General features: G+C 50.1%; 1 protein-coding gene across 2 annotated transcripts in view; it reads left to right on the top strand.

Annotated features, from left to right (window-relative positions):
* The window catches only part of TGFA (transforming growth factor alpha), a 107278-nt gene that overhangs the window by 81735 nt on the left and 3925 nt on the right, over window positions 1-21618 (top strand). The window contains exons 3-5 of one of the 2 annotated variants that reach the window (XM_030877491.2): window positions 4735-4855; window positions 16512-16661; window positions 19468-19577. In XM_030877491.2, coding sequence (XP_030733351.1) covers window positions 4735-4855; window positions 16512-16661; window positions 19468-19577 — 381 coding nt within the window. The remainder of the gene's footprint in view (window positions 1-4734; window positions 4856-16511; window positions 16662-19467; window positions 19578-21618) is intronic. The other variant, XM_030877492.2, reaches the window with a different exon arrangement.

The following is a 21618-nucleotide window of genomic DNA, read 5'->3' on the forward strand; positions in this document are numbered from 1 at the left end:
TTTTCTAAATGAGGTGGGTTTTTTCCATTTTAAGTGTCTAGGCCTCTCCTTCCTTCACGTTGATATTTCCTTGAGTTTTCAGAAAGGAGAGAAAGAAAAATTAGAAGGGGAAGAAAGTAGAGGAGGGTAAAGGAAGAATAGGGAGAGGGAGAGGAGGAGGAAAGGAGAGAGACAGAGAGAGGCTTCGAGACATTCTCTGGGAAGATGCTGGAAGTTGGGGCGTTTCCTTATAAAGCTCATTGTTATTTAAGTTACTAGCAAATCCTCCACTTGTTATGACCGTCTGCCCTGCCTGGACGTAAGGCCAGCACCTGGCACGTAACCCACACTCAGAAAGTGGTGACTGTCTTCTCCCCTCCCAGCCTCCCCCAGAGTCCCTCTCCTCCAGAGCACCCCTGAAGCTTCTGGGAACATCAGTAGGACCGGTCTTGTCTGTGTGAGCTCAGTGTGCTGCAGTGCTGGGGTTTTCATTGCTGATTCTAGTGGTGTCTGAGGCAAACATCTTTAAAAGCCCTAAAACAGGGCTTCCCTGGTGGCGCAGTGGTTGAGAGTCCGCCTGCCGATGCAGGTTCGTGCCCTGGTCCGGGAAGATCCCACATGCCGCGGAGCGGCTGGGCCCGTGAGCCATGGCCGCCGATCCTGCGCATCCGGAGCCTGTTGCTCCGCAACGGGAGAGGCCACAACAGTGAGAGGCCGGCGTACCAAAAAACAAAAAAAAACAGCCCTAAAACAAGAGCAGTGCCTCCCCTTGACCTGTCACACTCAGCCCATGAGGCTTGCCCAGCACCTCCAGGCACAGGAGCCTACACCTCCCACTGAGGTTGCCACAAGCGCAGAGGGCCAGGATGTGGCCCACCTGCGGACTGTATTTGGTTCCCTCCTCCCCGTCCACTTCCCCAGTGCAAACCACATCCCCCCAAAGCCACTGAATGTGCTGTTGGAAACAGGACCCCCCCTCACTATGCACGATGGACCGCTCGGGGTTACGGATCACGATGGCTCCCAATGCAGTCTTGAACTAAATGCTCACTTTTAAGATGTTTGGGATTATATTAGGAGGACAAGCTTGTGTAACGGAATAGAAACAGGAAGTTTACATGAGTGCGTATGTGCGTGCGTGCGTGCGTGCAGGGACACAGGCAGCGTGTAGTTACATGGTTCTCCCTAAATGGTGGATTGAAGATGGATTTTATTCCCTAAGATTTTTTTTAATTCTACGTTGGCATTTACAAAAGGTTTCCACGGTGATGTATCACTTTTGTAATCAGGAAAAAGGTGTTTAAAATAAATAGCCTTTTAGTAATCATGATCATTGACTAGCATCAAGCTCCCTTGGTCCCCTCAGCACCTGGGCTTGAGTGGGAAAGGTGGGATTGTGGAGGAGTGGGACCCCAAGCTCTAAGCATCAGACTCCCCTCCTTACCCTGGTCTCTGACTGCAGGGAGCAAATCCAGCAGGCATTTGCTGCCACCACTGTGACCAGGGCAGGGAGTTTCCTCACTGCCTGGGCTCTTCGGCTCTTAGTGAGCTGTTGAACGACAGACGGTTTACGTTGGCAGATGCCTCTCTGTTGTCTTCGTGGAGGATGTCGTCCACCATAACACGTGAAGTCCCTTTCAAAAGCAGCTGCAGAAGAGAAGTTGCTCTCTGACCTTAGACTTGGGCAAAGCCGAGTCTGTCCTGCAAATGCAAAATAGGTGCATTTCTACTTAATGGACTGTGAACACCCTTGCTGAGGTGGCTAAGAGACATGGCGCTTCAGCACATGCGCGTGACTGTCTGACGCGTGTCTTCATATGTAACCTGATACCTGAGCTCTTCGCTCTTTTCAACCCCTGCCCTTATATTCCTTTGCTCTGCTCTGTCCTTCCCTTTCTCACTGCCTCTCTGTTTCTTCCTCTCTGCCCCGCTCCCCTTCCCTGGCCCTTTCTCTCCATCTCTGTCTCTCCCTCCTTCCCTCTTTCCCTTCCTGTCTGTGTGTCTCCTCTGCCTCCTCCCCCCACCTAATTCTCCCTCCGTCCCTCCCTCTCTGTGTTTCTCTCTCTCTCTCTCTCTCTCTCTCTCTCTCTCTCTCTCACACACACACACACACACACACACACACACACACACACACACGTCTTTCCCATTTGTGTCTCCTTTTTATGGTACCTATTTTTATAAGGTCTCCTCAAGTCGTTTATGAGATGAGGCCAAATAGCCGTAAATACAGGTTAAACGAGATCGCGGCATTGAGTCTGCCCCTCCCCTGTCAGCTCCCAAAGACAGATCCTGAGTTTTCCTTTTAATGTATTTCTGTTGACCTGACACTTGACCACAGAGAACCTCAGCAGATTCCAGGCTTTAGTATCACACAGGAGTTTGAAGAGCTGGAAGATGATCAGTTCCAACAAGGATCCCTTTCAGGATCCCTGTCATTTTACTTCTCTGAGAGGCCTTTTGTCTCTATCCTTTGTTTCCTCTGATACAAGCCTGTCTCTCAAACATTCGTGCACGTCAGAATCACCTATAGGGCAAATGGTACTGTATATCAATTCTACCTCAGTAAACCCAACTTCTAAAAAAACCACCTGGAGAGTTTGTCACACGGATTACTGGGCCCCACCCCACGGACCCTAATTCCATAGTGTGAGGTGGGGTCCATGAACTTGGCCTTCTGACAGGTTCTCGGGGGTGTGAAGCTGCTGGTTCCTGGACCACATGTTAAGAAGCCCGGCTCTAAGCCCTAACAAGGGACTCCCACTAGCCCCTTGGAGATGGTTGTCTAAATGGCCTTTTGTAGAGCTTAGCAAAAGCCTTTTTTAATGTCTGAATCAAATTAGATCCACTAATCTCCAGCCACTTCATCTCTCCATATTCGCCCCTTGATGAGTTTAGTCAGCACAGAGACACCAGTTATGTGAGCTACCGCAGACCCTTCCAGCTTCAGCTTACCATCCCAGTGTCCGCTGTCAGCAAGTGGCCAAGTCACTCATCGGCCCCCTGGGCCTGGGACTCACAGGTGGCTGTTACCAGCCAAGGCAGTCGGAACCCATGTCCTAGAGGCCCCTGCTTGACAGGGATGTGCTGCCGTCAAGAGCAGGGCCGTCCAACAGCCCTGCGTCGCCATCTGCACCTGGCTCTGGGCTTCCCATCTTGTCCTCACATGTGAAAGTCACTATCTTAGTAGCTGAAGGGCCCACCTTGACTTTTAGTTATGCTGCACTGAACTTATGGAGGGAGGGGGAGATTATATACTAGAGTGGTCTTGTCACGTGTGGGGACTCATTAGCATAGTGGGATTGTCAGCTATGATAACAGAAGAGCTAACGGCTGAGCGATACGTACCAGACAATTTGCTGAGCACAGTATTTAACCCGCTTGGCCTCGCTCAGCCTCAGAGCCACGTTGAGGCAGTGGACTCCCCATCTCACAGGGGCGGAAGCTCAGCACCGCATCCAGGCGGTAGAGGCAGGACCCAGACCCGTGTCTCTCTGCCTCCTAAGCCCACACTCATAACCTCTGAGTGCCCTCTCGCCTTCTGCATCACGGACTCTGCTATATTTTTAGCCTCTGCTTTTTCCACTGGAATTATGAGGTTTCCAAAATTATGATTCTTCTGGAAGTAATAGACAGCAACATGAGTTTACTATTTCGTGGTGGTCAAAAATCCCACAGTATGAAATTGGGGCTTAATTCACTCAAAGAGCAAGAACTCCAAGCACATTTTTTTTCCCCAAAAAATACTTGAGAAAGACCCACTCCCCGAATGCCTGAAACACAAAATATAAGAGGGCCCCCTGAAAGACGCAACAGAAACATGTATCATGCCACCTTGAAATTGCTATCTACTATGTCTCAAGGGTTATTTGGACAAAACAAGGCTATTGGAGTCTAATAAAATAAATCCAAAGTGATACCCTTTGGGCTGGCCATTAGGTCATGTGTGGTTCCTTACCGTGCTTCCAGCTGGCCTGAGAGGTTTGGTGATGCCCCAAACCCTTGAGAGTTACAGGTGCCAGGGCTCCGAGTGGACCCAACTCTGCTGCCTCTCCCTCCGCATCAAGCCTTTCCCAGTACTGCCTGTGCCGCTCCTGGGTGGACTTCTATGCATTAAGTCATCTTCATGGCACGATCACGCCTAATCCTACCACCCCAGAAAGGCCCTACCACCATGTTCATGTAAATCCTTCCCAGACTTCCTCACATCTAAATTTCTGTTTGTTTGTTTGTTTAAATAGAATCATACTATACAGACCACATTGGAAATGCACTAGTTCACTTACAGTCATATGTCATGAACATCTTTTTGCATCATTATTCTTCCTCAGCATCAATTTAATGGCTTTAGAGTACTCTTTTGTGCCTTTCTTCGGTTTCCTACCTTTAAAACAGATTTTTATGAAGGCTCTCTTTTAAAAAGTCATCACTGTCACCTTGCAAAAGTAAAATTAGGTCATTCTTGGGGAACGGGCTTTAAAAGTAAAATTGCTCTGGTGTCTCTGAATTACACTGAGTCTTTTGGAAAGATTGTTTTGTTTTCTGCAAAGTTAAGTAAATAAGTAAAGCCCCACTGGAAGGCTCACACTGCAGGCATCTCTGGTCCTGTACTGGCTGTTAGAAAGTTAGAGCTGAAGAGGAGGTACTGGTAGAGACCAGAAAACCCAGCCATCCAGGATCCCTCTCCGGTGGGGTGGACCCGTGGGATGTCTTGCTATGCCTTGGATCTGAGCCGAATGTCTTTTCTCTCCCCAGCAGACCCACCCGTGGCCGCAGCTGTGGTGTCCCATTTTAATGACTGCCCTGCTTCCCACAGTCAGTTCTGCTTCCATGGAACCTGCAGGTTTTTGGTGCAGGAGGACAAGCCAGCATGTGTGTAAGTGTCCCCTGGGGTTCTGGGGTGCTGGGGCTGCCCACGCGCCAGCAACCCACTAAAAGAGCACTTCCCTCCAGAAGCCATGCCAGAGGCCCCTGAGAGCCTTGCAGCCGACGTGTTAGAGAATCAGAACAGCGGGCTGAGGGACACCTGCTTCAAACCCAGTTGGTGAAAAATACAGGTTCCAGAGCCCTGGCCCAGAGCCACTGAGGCAGAACTCCTAGAGTTTAGAGCCTGGGGATCTGCATTTTTAACAAGCACCTCAGGTGACTCCTGGGTTCAACAAAGTCTGAAAATTCCTGGATTCACTTTTTTTTCTTTTTTTTTTTAATTGAAGTGTAGCTGATTTACAATGTTGTGCTAGTTTCAGGTGTACAGCAAAGCGATTCAGTTATTCCTATATATTTTTTTATATAAAGAATATATTCTTTTTCAGATTCTTTTACATTATAGGTTATTACCAGAGAGTGAATATAGTTCCCTGTGCTCTACAGTAGGACCTTGTTGTTTATTTTTTATATAGTAGTGCATATCTGTTAATCCCAAACTCCTAATTTTGGTTCAAGTTTAATTCACTACTTAGAATTTCTGGAGGGCAAGGCACTTGTTTGGATCCCTTTGAACAGCTGGAGTCTCTTAAGATGAGGTCTCTGCCCTCATCCAGCTAATAAAATAAGCCAGAAGTGCACACAGAGGGTTGGTGTGCATGAGTGGTAACAGAGCAAAGCAATTTGGAAATAAAGATGCAGGCCAGGGCGTGGCATTTGCCACTGCAGGCTGAGCATGGGCCCCCGGGGGCTGCTTCTGAAAACATAGCTGAGCCCCACCCCAGTGCCCTGAATCAGAATCTCCAGGAATGGGACCCAGGAGTCACGTTAGTTAGGAGCCACCAGTGATTGCCACGGTCAGCCCGACTGGGCAAGAAAGGCCCATAAGGAAAGCTTCCCGGAGCAGGTGTCGGGGATTGGCTGGTGTGGAGAGCAGAGAGGTTGCGCCAGGCCTCGAGTGTTGGGCGACCTGCCGTTACAGTCAGCGAGGCCACAGTCGGGAGGAGACAAGATTGGAGATGAACTGGAAGCCAGAGCCTGTTGGAAGTGAGCCTTTATCCTCTAGGCAGTGGGAGCCGTGCCACTCGTGGCAAGGGGTGTTTTAGGGAAGTAAATCTGTGCGTGGTGGAGTACTGTTAGGTGGCCCTATAGTCAGCCTTGGCACTGTTGACTTTTGGGGCTGGGTAACCCCTTGCTGTGAGAGCTCGCCTGTGCACTGAAGGGTGTTAGCAACCCTGGCCTCTACCCACTACGTGCCTGTAGCACCACCTCCCCCCAACAGTCGTGACAATCAAAAATGTCTCCAGACATTGCCAGATGTCCCCCAGGATGGGGGTGGGGGGGTTGGGGGCAGAGGAAGAATTGCCCTCTACCCCCATTAAGAACCACCCATGTCTATGAAGTTGCCATTTTTATAGGTCAAAAACGGTTAAAAGTCAGCAATTTCGTATGATCCAAACTAATAATACTAAATGTTAATAAAAGCCAGCATCTATTGGGCTTTGCTTCATGCCAGGCAACGTTCTAAGCATGGTCCATGTGTTAATTCGTGTAACCCTCAGAATGATCCCGCGAGGTGGGCCCAGAGAAGCTGTGCCCAGATCACATAGCAGAGCTCACATCCAGACCCAGCCTGTCTGGCTCCTAAAACTGCATTCTTAACCATGATGCTTAAGGGTATCGGATGAGTAGCCCAGGAGAGACTGGGGACCGGGAAAGCCTGCCACAGTAAGTGGTGGTGGGTAGGGCTTTCCTCTTCCTGAGGTGCAGCTGTGTGAGCCTGGGCGGGCCCCTCGGGGTGCCTCTGAAGCCTGGAGAGGCACGCTGGCCACCTTCCTCCTGGGAGGCCTGGGTGCGGCCCCCAGGCCACGTCTGCAGAGCCAAGAGCCCTCCCCACCCCTAAATACAAAGCACGATGATGACAATAGTCTTCGTCATTCATGGTGATCATTCTTATTAAAATACACATAGGAGCCTCTGGGAGCTGATGGGATTACTTTTGATCGTAGGCTGGTCATTATGGAAAAACACTGGCCCTGAAGGAAGGGTGGCTTCTTGGCCTAGATCTCAGGAAGCCTACCAGTGCAGCAGGCGGAAGGCCCTCTCCCCTCCAGCGGTGCCCGGTGCCGGGACCTCAGGCTGCCCCGGGCTGTGTGATGGGAGAGAGAGAGGGGAGTTCTGATCAAAAGTGTGTCAGAAGTTCAGTTTTTCCACCAGATCAGGGACTGTTGTAAACTCTGAGAGCTGGCAGCCTTGAGCCTGGGTCAGCAGGTAACCTTGCCTGTGGCCGAGCCCCCTTCGGCTGGCGGACGCCTTCTGAGAGCAGGGGGTGGTGGCTCCCTTGTTCTGTTCGGTGCAGATCCCAAGCCCCGCTCGTGGCTCAGGGAGATCACTGTCCATCACGTTTACACACCATTACGTGCTGGTGGTCAGGAAGACCGGCTGTCTCTCTCCCCACTCACTTACTGTTAATAATAGTAGTAAGCTCTCTGTAAAAGCTGTAACTGTGTGCCGGGCCGGCTCCCAGCACTCCACATACAGTGACTCATGGAGTCCTCCCGTTCTCCCAGCTTCCCTCTCAAGTAGAGATTCTTGCCCTTATTGTATGAATGAGAAAACGGAGGCTCAGAGAAGTTAGGCGACTTGCCCGGAGCCCCAGAGCCCATAAATGGTGGAGCTGGGGTTCAGTCCCATCAATTCCAACCCTGAAACCCATGTTCTCAGCTGTTGCCCCTGAGGGCACTCTGTCTCAGCCTCACAGAGTTCCCCTCAAATAGCTCTTATTTCCAGGAAAGGTGTTGGCACCTTCCCCCTGCAGGTAAACCTTCCTCCAGAGGAAGGTCAGGGTCATTCCTACACTCGTTACCCTCAGCACAGACTCTCAATGAATCCTGCCTGTGGGCCGAGGGCAGGGTCTACAGAATCAGCGGAGACCCTGCTGCAGTGTGGGAAAGCTGACCGTCTGTGGGGAGGCGTGGCCACGTGAACCTTTACCGCCTCTTTACGTCAGTTTCCCCGCTGGATCTTGGCGGCCCAGGGGTGGTATTCAGCCCACAGACGTGTTTCATACCGCGGTAGATGAGTCTGCCTCGTGCTTTGGTGGTTGTAATTAGCTGTCCACATTTTGGAAGTCAGGCTTTACATCTCCAGGCAGACGCCAGCTTCTCTGGAACACAGCCTGCCTCCCCCTCCCCCAAGTTCCCCAGTTTCCACCTCTTCCTGCTGGTCCCCAACACTGAAGCCAAAGTCATTCCTGCTGCCCGCTCTGTTCCGCTCACGCCAGCCTGCTTTGCTCACTTCTGCCGCCGCACGAGCTTGTAAGCTCAGTGAGGGCAGGACCACGCCTTATACCTTTTTGTATTTACCTTTTTGTATTTGTATTCATTAATTCCCACCAGACCAAAAACTGTGAGTCCACGCAGAGAAAGCAAAACCTGCTGTCCCCGCTCTTAGAACTACCCCAGCTTTAGGGAGCTGACACACTCGTCCTTGTCAATAAAACTGACCTACCTTGAAGTTAAGGCCGTGTCAGTCACGGCCTTACAGGAAAACCCACAGAGGCCCAAGATTATAGTCCGAAAAGAGGGAGCTCTTTCTAAAATACTGTCATTCTTAAGCTTTGTTTTCCATAAGAACAATAGTCCTTAGGTTTCCAGAGAACTAAAATGACATCTCACACTAAAATATGAGATAAGGGAAAAAAGTTACAACAAATAACTAGTCAGAAATCACCAAAGGTAGTGAACATTATCCTGAAACATTTATGCTTCGGATGAACCCTAGATTGTATCTTTGGTCTCCCTTTAATAAATCCCTGCTAGGAGCCAACCACTTCAGAAAACAAATAGGGAAAGAATTTCCAAAGGTAGTAAGTAAAACCATAGAAATGCAAGGGTAGGACTCAAACACGGTTTCTTTCCCTGAGGCAGATTCTGCAAACCGTTGGTCTGCTGCCTGCAGAAACCTTCAAACAAAGGAAAACAGTTGAAGGAAGCCACCCGGGTGACAGGTTTTCAGGGTTCCAGTGTTGGCAGCCAGTGACAACTCATCGAAGTGTCTCACCTATCCAAAAAACGCCCCTCGGTGACTAAACTCCCTGACTTTCCCACAGCAAAGTGTGAAAGCACATTGCTGTCAGCCAAGGAAAACATTCCACCTGGCTCTGGCCACAGCACATTCCAGTGGGATCTGAACAGAGTCAAACACCCAGAGCGGGGTGACCACCTTCAGTGCGCAAGCAGACTGCCTGTGTGACCAAGATCACGCCTCCCGAGACATCAGGATTGGGAGTGGTTTTCTTGTTGGTGCGTGAGCCACTTTATGTAGATCTACTGTCATCTCAATAACCAGCAGGTGGTGGGGTGTAGGGCTAAGACGTTAAGACATCACCCACCCACAGGTCTGGAGAAAGTGCACGCCCTCTCTCTACCCCCAGCGGAAGCAGGTTCTGAGGGTCACACACCAGGCAGGATAACGCAGCAGTTAAAGGCGTGGATTTGGACATCAGACAGATCTGAGTGACTTAGCCCCGTTAAGCCTCAGTTTCTTTGTGTATAAAATGGAGAGATTAGTACTTCTCAGGATTGTAATGAGGACCCAGGGACCATAATGCATGCAGAGCTTTTGCTGTCCAAGACAGGAGCCACTAGCCATGTGTGGCTATTTAATTTATTTAATTAATTAAAATTTAGTTTTTCACAGAAATAGAGCCACGGATGTAGGAAACACACTTATGGTTACCAGGGGATACGGGGGAGAGGGATAAATTGGTAGCTTGGGATTGACATATACGCACTACTCGATATATAAAATAGATAACTAATAAGAACCTGCTGTATAGCACAGGGAACTCTGCTCAATAGTCTGTAATGGCCTCTATGGGAAAAGAACCTAAAAAAAGAGTGGATATATGTATATGTGTAACTGATTCACTTTGCTGTACACCTGAAACGAACACATCATTGTAAATCAACTACACTCCAATAAAATTTGTTTTTCAGTCTCACCAGCCACATTTCAAGTACTCAGTACCTCTAGGCAGCTAGCGGCTACTGTATTAGACAGCACACATACAGACGCTCTTTCCATCATCACAGAAAGTTCTTCTTAAATGTATTTTTTTATTGAAGTGTAGTTGGTTTACAGTGTTGTGTTCATTTCTGCTGTACAGCAAGGTGACTCAGTTCTACATATATATACATTCTTTTTTATATTCTTTCCCATTATGGTTTATCCCCAGATACTGACTATAGTTCCCTGTGCTATACAGTAGGACTTTGTTGTTTATTCTCTGTGTGATAGTTTACATCTACTAACCCCAAACTCCCAATCCATCTGTCCCCCACTCCCCCTCCCCCTTGGCAATAGACAAATCTGTTCTCTATGTCTGTGAGTCTGTTTCTGTTTCATAGATAGGTTCATTCGTGCCGTATTTTAGATTCCACATATAAGTGATATCGTATGATATTGCCTTCTCTTTCTAACTTACTTCACTTGGTGTGATAATCTCTAGTTGCATCCACGTTGCTGCAAATGGCTTCTTTTGTTCTTTTTTATGGCTGAGTAGTATCCCATTGTATATATGTACCACATCTTTATCCATTCATCTGTCGAATCATCACGGAAAGTTCTATTAGCACATTGGAGAATATTGAAGCCCAGTTCCTAGCAGAGCATAAGAACAGCCGTCATCAGCACGATCACCATTGTGAACAGCACATTGTTACCATCACCACAGCTGAAGGATCCAAGTCCTGCTGAAGAAGCAGTGAAAGTTGGGTAGACCATGGAACCCAGGGCTGTACAATGAGGAAGCCCCTACTCCCTCCAGCCCACTCCTCCCGAGCGCCCCAAGCAGAGAGGTTCTAGGACGTGGTAAATCCAGTTCTTGAAGCCAAAAATGGGTAAACCCAGTACAGGTGTCCTGCGACTCATGTCCCCACTCCCACCACGGCCCTATGGATTTTCTCCATGTTAAAGGCAAGTTGGTATAAACGTTTTTCTAAAACCATGGTCCCTGGCCCTTGGTCACCTTGGTTCTTGGCCCCCATGTTAAAAACTTTATCTCGGAGCCTGTGCCAAAAGGCGTGGCTACAAATCAGAGCACTCGCCTCCTGCCAGAGGGTACACCATTGTTTATGAAGACAGTGTCTCTCAAGAGCCTGGAAAATGCTCCCATTCTTTTATTTACATTTTTGGCACTCGTACAGCCCTTCCTTTGTGTCAGGCACTTCACAAGATGTTAACTCATTTAATGCTCATAACTCTATGAGGTAAGTTTTATTACTATCATGTTTTAAGGAGGCAGAATGAGTGCCACAGAGAGCTGGAGTAACTGGCTCAAGATCACACAGGCATTACGCGGGGGATGGGATTCAAACGAATGACGCTTTGGCTCCAAAGTCTGTACCATGTTGTGCCTACTTGCGGTATCCTGTCCCGAGGAAGTAATCTCAAATGCAAACTAAATGTGTACACAGAGATAATCCCCTGGCATTGTTTATGATATCAAAATTGGATACAGCCTAAACGGTAAGGGTTCAGTGAAGCAAATCGTGTATGATTTACTTTACACCCATTTTAAACAACTTCTGCAGTTTCCTAATGACATACTAAAATGGTGAAGAGATGTTAACTGAGAAATTGATGCAAAATCTTATTTTTTAAAAATCTTAACTATGTTAAAAACTACATAGAAGTAGTGCAGAAGAACTCCTTGTCAATCAGACTGCCATTGAAGGTGGTAGGGTGTACAACAATGTGGATTTTTCTTGTCTTTCTGTTCTATTATATTGTGATGTATGTTCTTTCCAATTTGCTTAGAAACATTCTTTCTCTAGTTGGAGAACATTTTCCTTAAGGAAAACGAACAAACAAACACACTTATAAGAGCACAGCTCTACTTGCATTATCCTATTTCTTTAAAATTGTAAAAGGCACTGTGAACCAGGTACAAAAGGGACTTAGGGGAAACACTGAGCAACTGGACAGGACTAGAAGGTCTGAAAACCCTCAGCAGAGGAGAAAGAAAGGCATATCATTGATCATTTAATTCTTGTTAAAATGAAGAGGCCTAAGCCACAAAGTTTGCTCCTAAGAAAAGCACCAAAGCAACCTCCAAACTGAATCAGTAACGAAAATGAGAAGGTCTCAGGGACTCGCCTGGCTGGAGCCCGTTGCCTTTCGTCTTCAGCCACGGTGGCCCCTGCAGCTCAGACAAGCTCCTTGCCCCTCCCGTGCTACACTCTTCCCTTTCTTTCTTATGTACTTCTTTTTTATTCTTGTCTGCGGGAAACAGCCTACATGTGATTCCAGAGCCTCATTTTCAGAATTATGAAGACAGAATCAGCATTCCAGAGTCTTGTGTTTGACGATATCCACTCTCGACAGATAAAGTTGAATGGTCAAATGTTATAAGAAAATGTTCAGCCTTACACATGGGCCATTCCCCTTCGTGACAGAAAAATTCCTATTTTGCTCAGATTCCTTTCTCTTTTTTTTTTTTTGCGGTACGCGGGCCTCTCACTGCTGTGGCCTCCCCCGTTGCGGAGCACAGGCTCCGGACGCGCAGGCTCAGCGGCCATGGCTCACGGGCCCAGCCGCTCCGCGGCATGTGGGATCTTCCCGGACCGAGGCATGAGCCCGCGTCCCCTGCATCGGCAGGCGGACTCCCAACCACTGCGCCACCAGGGAAGCCCTCAGATTCCTTTCTTAAACAGAGGTGCCGCATCTCCCATTTCTCCTGCACCTGAATGAGGGGGCCCACTGTACAGCTCCCTAACTCAATGAGACTGGGGTTTGAATGTTTACTGCTGTGACACTAAGTGGACAGAGGCATTCTTTTTGGCATGAAGACTTTCCTAATGGGAAAGACCTCTGCCTGGGGCAGTACTGAGGCCAGGCTGGTTGGAAAGGGCCCAGCACACACATGGCAGGAAGAGGATGGAAAGTCAGCAAAATGTGACCCAGCCTAGAGGGTTGTCTTCCCTAGTGGGTTAAGACGGCACTGTTTGGGGGCATCTTTGCAACTTGCTCCACCCACAGCAGGAAGACCTCTTTATGGGGCAATCAGCCACCCCTCTTCCTTTTTGCTGTGCAGTTTGTGAGTTTACCATTGGATCACTATCCCAGAGTAGTATCTTCTGGATTAATTTCCATTACCCCAGAAAGGTCTCCTTCACAGTTGAGATCCTTAGGTTTTTAACTCCTGAATCTGCCCGCCCCATCTGTAAAACAAGGTAAACAGCAGCCCAGACCTCCCATGCAGTAGTCATTGTTGGGATTAACAGAGATAGTTCCTGTAGGAGTTTAGCATAGCCTTCGTTGATAATGTAATTAGCACTAAGCTCCCACTATTTTATTTAAATGGGATTTCTTAGAGTCCCCAGCATTGATTTGTTAATTCATAGGGTTTCCAGAACCAAGCAGTTGAGGAGGTGTTAGAATCCTCCTCTCCCAGGGCCTGCAGGTTAGAGTAGGAACGTCTCTAGCTGGGTGAAATTGCCTCCTGAGGTGCTCTTCCTATAGCCTGGACCTTTCACGAATAGCTGTGCAAACCCTCATCACACTACCCTTCCCTAGGAGGAAGCAGACTGACACCCAGCTACAGAGAAGTCTCACTGGCTTGACTGCAACTCCTGGTTAGACATCTAACAATCCATCCCAAAGCCCAGGCTCCCCAACCCTCTTCTGCTCTGTGGTTCACCAGAGTTTTTGTAGAGCTAGGTCTTGCCTGCGGGAGCCTGGAGGCTGGCCTAAAGTGAGGCTGGTGGGAGAGGCAGCCAGAGAGGTGGGCATAGTCCTAAGGGCCTTCAGAGAAGGAGAGGCTATAGGGAGATCCATAGAAAGAGCTATGGAAAATGGATGGATGGATGACTGGGCGAATGAATGAGTGAGTCTTTAAATTATATCTCCTTGGCGAATGTGGTCTTTGAGATGGAGTTTGAGGAAGAAAGTGAGGAATAATATTCCAGGCAGAGAAGGTGGCAGGAGCTGAGATGGGCAAGGGGAAGGTAGTCATTCATTCATTCACAGGCCGATGTGTCCTGAGTGCCTATGTGCTGGGCGCTAGTTTAGTTGACATTAGGGGTGGGGGGACTTCTTGGGTTGGCTGAAACCTAGGTGACTGGAGATAAAGTAGAGGGGGTGGGTTAGGGTCCTGCAGATAAGGGGTGTTGGATACCAAATGGAGGAAGCCCACAACCCAGCTGGGAGCCATCTGGGTGCAGGGTGAATATTCAGGATGGGTTGGAGGAGGGACCCTTTGCAGGATTCGCTATAGACACCCACAGCTTCAATTTGTGCATCACCTGTGCCTGTTGCATATCGCCTCTCAGTCTCAAGTTCAGTCCACCGTCAGCTTTCCCCTACTGGGAAGGGGCCAGCGCCTTGTTTTCTCCCCAGCCTACAGGGTGAGCTGTTTCTGAATTTGCCCTCAAAATGATTTTGTTATTAAGACCAAACAAAAGCAAACTTGCCCCTGTTTCCTAGCCCCTAGTCATCGCCATCCTAGCCAAAGTCTGTGAGAGTCTGTGTTCTTATTCACACTTCTGTGGTCCAGATCCTTTTTCAGACAAGGTCTTCTTGCCAGAGCTCTTGCATCTTCTTCCTCTCTGGAGCCTCTCTCTCCTCCTCGGGTCTGGAGAGAACTCTACATGGCATTTTCCATCCCGGTTGGCCCTCCCCAGCTTCCTTACTAACTGAAGACTGCAAACCCTTTGCACCCTTGTTGAACCTAAAAGCTCAAATCTCCTTTACACTTTCAAGATTGGAGGCTAAACCAAAAGCCAGGTTTAATCAAGAGCTGAATCTGCGGCATTCTCATCACAATCCCCAGATAGTGTGCAGGGGCAGCAGCCCTGCTGAGTGAGCGAGAACCCAGACCCTGTGGTCAGCAGACCTGGGAATGGATTTCTGTCTCTTCCCTGGCAGGGTGGGCACAGGCAAGTGACTTGACTTTTCTGTGCAAAGACTAAGTGAGAAAACATGTGTCAAATGTAAACTAACCTCTAACAGAAAAGCAAGTGCAGACAAAAGAATTCAAACTAAAGAATACCTTTAAAGGAGGTACATAACAGTTGGGCTTTGGGATAAAGAGCACCAGTGAGAGACTTTTCCATTAAGCAGCGTTAAAGACAGAAGCTATATGTTCTGGTATCCCAGGTTGTAGCCTTAAGCAGCCATTTTTGCAGTATCTCCTGTTTGCCATAACCTTAAACCCACACAGTACCTGAAAATGATTCAATTTGTGCTAGCATTGAGCAAAACCTGTACTCCAGGAAAATGCACTATATTTGTCCTGTGACTCCTTCTGGCATGTGGGGTCTGGCAGCCCGGGAGCCCAGGTTTAAGGGAATCACAAATGCAATGCCCCTGGGGCTGGCCCTGCACAAGAGCAGGCGTACCAGGACCCTTAATCCCCCTTCATTTTCCTTGCCCTTCCAAAGCCTTTTAATCTAAAAGTGAAGGTGACAGTCTGGCTATTTCATCAAAAGGTAGACTCTTAAAAAAAAAAAAAAAAAGTTTAACTATCATTGTCATGTCCGAAGGGCGGTGGGGAGGGACAAAAACATTTAAATCCAGTGTGATGTTTGGTGCAAGACTGCCCCTCAAGGAAGTCCCCTGTGGGAAGGAAGCTATCCCACCTGAGAAGGCAGTGGTGATCAAACATTTTCATTACAATAAAAAAGTCACCCCAGACAAAGGGACCTGTGTGTAAGCTAAGTATCTTCTACTGAGAAGAATCATATGCTTGGTAGAAAAAAAAAAGGGCTTGCATCAGAAAATGACCATCGCTTCCTTATGCCTAGAACATGTCCGGAGGAATCACCATACACGAACCCCTTGTGGCCCCGGCCAGAATCTGGGTGGGGGGAGTTTAGCGTAGGTGAGGGCTACGTGGAAGAAGCAGCTTCAGCTCTTAGGAGGAGGCTGCTACTGAAAAGATTGATGCCAAAGAGTCTCTGAATAGTAGCAATACCAGCAATACTATCACCTTGTGTTGGTGTTGCCCTTTACAGGCTACGTGCATGGTCATAAGCATGCAGCGTTTTGTGCCGTTACTAATCCTCTAGCGGAGAGAGGCCAGCTGTTATTACCAGATAGTGGTGCTGGCCTCTAGTCCAGTACACGCCCCACCTGGTAAACGTCTGCAGAACTAATTAAACTTGATGAAGAAGATAAAAAAGCAAACCACAGTCTTTGTCTTCTGCTGGTTTAGCATGTTGTCTTTCTCTCATCACTAGGAATTCTGAATACACACATTTAGTTTAAAAATAACCTGGATTTTTATGAACTGCCAAAATGAGCTCCGTGTCTTGGACACACTTGCCGCCCTCCTCACTCCCCCGGGACCTGGCACGGTTACCGTAATAACGAAGTGCCTCAGCAGCACCTTCCCCTCAGATGATAAGCTGGTGAGTTATCCCTTGTTCTCCAGACAAGAGGAGCCTGTGCAGGGGAGTAGGAGAAATTTTGCTGATGCCTTTGCCTCCAATAGCAAAGGCTGGAGGGGCCCCTTTGGGCTTTTCCCCTCCGGCCCAGCCTTCCTGGGGAGTGGGGAGAATGAGACTTCTGCCTGGAGAGCACACTGATGTTCCTGTCTTCCTCAGCTGCCACTCTGGGTACGTCGGTGCACGCTGTGAACACGCGGACCTCCTGGCCGTGGTGGCCGCCAGCCAGAAGAAGCAGGCCATTACTGCCTTGGTGGTGGTCTCCATCGTGGCCCTGACCGTCCTCATCATCACGTGTGTGCTGATACAGTGAGTCTTTGCTACCCCTGAGGCTGGGACCCCCACCTGCAGGCCCTCCCGGGGCCATAACAGGGCCACCACGACAGCTTACTGCTGTGATGTCTGATGAGTGTTAGCAAAGCAAAGAGGAACTTCGGTGACAGCCACGTTGTGTGAAAGGCACACATCCTGGCAGGTCTGCAGCACACATCCTGGGAGGTGCCCCATTGGAAGCAGAGCCAAAGGTGCTCTCTCTCTGCCGTGGGCTTGGAGCCCTCACCATTGTCATGGGGATGTGCAAGGGTTCCAGAGGGAACTAGACACGGCTCCCAGCCTCCCGTGGGCAGTAGCGGCCTCGCTTCCTCTCCACGGAAGGCACTTGGCGAATCCTAAAGCCACTGTTGCTGTTATGACAGGCCTCCCCGTTTCTCTACTTCTCTGCCCTATTCCTCCTCTTCCAGAACTCAGCCTCTGCCTGACATCTTCCAGGAAACCTTCCTGAGCCCTAGACCAACTGAGCCCTTTTCCCGGTGTTTCTTAGCCTCCTTCGCTTGCCCATATCTCCCGATTGGACTGCTCTGCAAAGGGAGAGGCCCTAGGGCTGTATTTCCAGCATCTGGCCAGATTTATTCCCTGGAAGTATCTGGAGACCTCTAAGTCACAGAGCAAGCCCTCAGAGTATGCTACCTAATTGGACACGCACAAGAAATGGACATACCGGCCAAAGGCTGCGGTTAGCTCAGCGTAGAGTAGCTCGTGGTGGAAACAGTAAGTAGACAGGTCCCTCTAGCCAGGCCTGGAGGAGGCAGCGCGTGTTCCCGCAGGAAGCCAGACTTGAGCCCTCTGGCGTTGCCTGGGTTTGGGACAGATAAATAAGAGTCTCTGTCCCGTTTGTTTATTGACTGTTGCTGTTGGAGCGTCTAAAGCACACGCTCCTGGTTCTGGGAATGAACGGGGTGCCCCTAGAGCCCCAGCTTGTTGACAGTGTCCGCAGCGCACTCACATCCTCCTCCTGGATCCAGCCAGTGTTATGGGCGAGGGATGAGGTCTCAGCTGGGCTGTTCTACTCCCATGTGTCTTGGGAAAACATGTTTGCAGACTGGGGCATAGCTCAGGTTCTGCTACTCGTGAAGACCGCCTGGGGAAGCAGGAGCAACCTATTGACCACTAGCCTCGATTCTCATGGCCGGCTGGCTATGTGGGGGCGCCCGTCACTCCCCCAGTCCTGTTTCTGTGGCCAGGAGGGTCCCAGAGCCGTAGGAACAAGACTTGGTGCCCACGTGCGTGCCCCCAGGAGGAGTGAAAAGCTCATTTTGCCATGTTCTCTAAAGACAGAAACAACCCAGGGTACCTGGGCGGCCTCTCTGATTCCCAGGGAGGAGTTCCCAGGGAGGCAGCCATTCCATCTCTCCTCTGTCCTTTCCAAGTCCATCCTTGCCAGAGATCAAGTTCAGAATCCCTGAGAGACCAAGCCCCCGCCAGACTGCTGGTTGCCAGGGCACGGGGTCCCTCCTGAGTGGCAGAGTTGGTTGGGACCAGCTCATCCCATGCCAGAGGGACCTAGAGGCCTTGATCTCACTTCCTGGGCCATTCCTGTCTGGGTAGTGACGGGGCAAGCCCTCCTGGCTAGGTGACAGCAAGACAGCAGTCACTGATAGATCTGGAGTCAAGGCCTAGGTCCCTCCCGCATGGGGCGAGCTGGTCCCACCCCGGACTCTGTGGCTCAGGAAGGACCCGGGCCCGGGAGACTGCTCTGGCCACCCCTGGCAGAAGCAGCTTGGGCAGAAATGTCCCAGGGTCCCTTCTCAGCTCTGCTGCCCAGAGATTCAGGGGCTCTAGTAACCTTCCTGGGGCAATGCCGAGAGAGAGGGGCTGGGGTGGGGATCGTGAAATGTCACCAGGCTCCAACAGGGAAGCACAGCAACAGGCTTGTTTCCTCATCTGTTTCCAGGCTCACGTCAGCCACGAGACCCCTCCCAGCCCCAGACACTGGGTGTATAGGTTACACATACCTTAGGGTTAGAATGAGTGGAAACAGTCCTCCCTGCTATCCCAAGGGAAACAACCATCAGTGTCTGTAGGTACTTAATGTCTTAGTGCTTCCTTTTCTGCCCTTCTCTTGGGTTCTCTGGTTCCTTTTTTGTGCTAACTCTGCAGACCGTTCATTCCTGCCCACAGAGGGTGGCCGGAGCATTCATGGTCCTGATGCTTTAGGACTCCGGGTTTTGGGTTCACTGAGAGGATGAGTTTGCCACGACTAGAGAATGTTAGTCCTCAGAAAAAGATTCGAAGCCACGGAGGTGCATGATTTATTCTTCCATTCCTTCCGTGGGTCCATTGCAGCCCACGCACAGTCCCAGCTTTTCGGCTGGCAATTCCTGATGGATGGCCCCGTCCCTAGCCCTCCCAGCCCTGGCTAGCCTGAAGTGGTGGCTTTGGCCCAGTCCTGACAGCGGTTCTGAGGCTGCTCCCGCATTTCTGGAGTTACCCAACTGCTGCTTTATGGAGCAAGCAGCCGGTGGGGGACCGGTCCCCTCTATCAGCTGGAGCCAGGTACCTGCCTGCCAGGTTACCCTGCCAACCCAGAGCAGAGCAGCCGAATGGAGCTGGTCCTCTGGGGTGGCCAGCAGGCCCTCTCACAGGTGGCCAGCTCCTGCCCCAAAGGCCACCACCCTGCAAAGCCCTCAGCCCCCTGCTGTGTCTCTCCCTCCGGAGGCCCCATGGGAAGGCTGGGTTAGAGCCCAGAGCTGCCCAGCAGGCCCCTCGGGCAGATGCTGCACCAGCTGGGCACCCCTGCCAGGCTCCTGCCAAGACCGTGTTCTCTGCCCCTTTGCAGCTGCTGCCAGGTCCGAAAACACTGTGAATGGTGCCGGGCCCTCATCTGCCGGCACGAGAAGCCCAGTGCCCTCCTGAAGGGAAGGACTGCTTGCTGCCACTCAGAAACAGGTAAGAGGGCTGCCTCAAGGAAAGGCCTTTTTCCCTCGGGAGACGCTATTGGGTAGAGAAAAGGACCACCTTCTCCAGGTCAGGGCAGAAGTTCTTGGAGGATGAAGCAGAAAGAAGGGAGAAAAAGAAGAGGATATTCATCCTACCGAGTCAGGTTTAGTTTATTCTAATGTGTGTTTTACTCAGAAGGGAGCTCTTTTATCCTTACTGGTGACTGTGTGACCTTTAACAAGTAACTTAACCTCTCTGAGCCTTAGTTTTCTTGTTAAAAAGATGTTGTGCAAATTGAATAAGTACCGGTATAAAGTACCTGGTGTGTCACAGACTGTAGACATTCAGCAGATGTTCATTCTCTTTCCCTTGAGAAATCATCTCCCCTTTCCCATCTGTGAAATGAGAGATTTGGCCTATAGAAGGTCTTGAAGGACTCTAAACTCTTAGAATCCTGTGATCTTCCTTCAGTTTACCATTGTTGCTTGAATATTTTCTCCAACATCCACGAAAAAGATTGGACATCTGGATATGAGGCCAAACTCACATCTCAGGAACCCTCATCCGAGCATCCCTTGCTCAGGGCTCCTTGAGTCAAATAGCAAATATATCCAGACAGGCTCTCAAAAGTCTCACATGAACAAGTTTCTGGAACACTGGGTTGACCCGCAAAGCCTGTCAGAAACTTAGAGTTCCTTTTTAGGAAGTAGTGGATCAGGAGACAATCACCCCACACTCGTCCACCTGGGGGTGTCCTTCTCTAGTAAACAGTCAGCATTCCAGACGAGATCGGGCGCGTTCAGAGTGGTATGGCCATAGCACAGTCAGCATTCCAGAAGCTCACGGTTGCCTGGAGAAGACAGGAAGAAAAGCGCCTGGGAAGCTGGAACGCTGCGGTGTTCATGAGGCCTCCTGGTGATCTGACCTGGAGGGAACTGAAGGCCCTGGAGCGCGGTTCACTTGGTCTTCATTTCAAGAGCCATAGTGATTGTGCATGGGCAGCCCTTCTGATTTAGGAAGGTGCTGATTCATGAATCCTCACGATAGCCTTAAGGAGGAGGGTGTGGGTAAACTGAGTCTGCTAAAGGCCTGCGTGGGTGCCTCCCTGAGTCCCTAGGGGAGCTAGGATGAGACCCACGTCCTCTGAAGGCCCCACTCACATCTCCTCCACTACCTCAGGGGACCATCCATTGAGCTAATGAAGATAAATATTTTTGTTTTGTCTTTTAGCACCAATAGGAAAACTGCATATGCCTTTTTAAGAAAATTTATACTAGATTTTGTGCCATCGGTCTGCACCTTGGCAGAGTCATTTAGGATAGAGTAAATTTCTTGTTAAGTCACTTCTTCCCTACCCACATTTGAGCGAATGTTAGCTTTGAACCTGGGGATGGATCTGACCTTCCAGAGATGGCCACCAAGGCTGACGCCCCTCTCCTTGAGTTGACAGGTACCTTCCCACCTCCAGAGGAACCATGGGAGGGACCAGAGCAGGAAGATGTCCAGGCTGGGCTGGACTCAGGAGCTGCTGGGGAATGGGTACACGCTGCCTCCCCGTAACAGGCACAGAGGATACCGTCAGGGCCCACCCACTGAGCAACAAGGGGGTCCATTCTTTTTTTTTTTGCGGTACGCGGGCCTCTCACTGTCGTGGCCTCTCCCGCTGCGGAGCACAGGCTCCGGACGCGCAGGCTCAGCGGCCATGGCTCACAGGCCCGGCCGCTCCACGGCACGTGGGATCTTCCCAGACTGGGGCATGAACCCGTGTCCCCTGCATCGACAGGCGGACTCTCAACCACTGCGCCACCAGGGAAGCCCAGGGGTTCCATTCTTAAATAGCCTCGGGGGAAGCCATTCTGCTGCCAGAGCCCTGACCAGCTCATGAGCTGCCCACTAAGCCAGCCCTGGTGAGGGAACTGGCCGCAGACGGGGTTGAACCACCTCCAGTTGAATGAAGGCCCTCATGACAGCGCGCATCCCCATTCTCTTGTTTCCTTTGGCGCTGAAAGCACAGTTTCAGGAGCTTTTGCCCCTGCGGTTTAACCAGCAG

This window comes from Globicephala melas, chromosome 12 (genome assembly GCF_963455315.2).
Source record: "Globicephala melas chromosome 12, mGloMel1.2, whole genome shotgun sequence".
Taxonomy (NCBI): Eukaryota; Metazoa; Chordata; class Mammalia; order Artiodactyla; family Delphinidae; genus Globicephala; species Globicephala melas.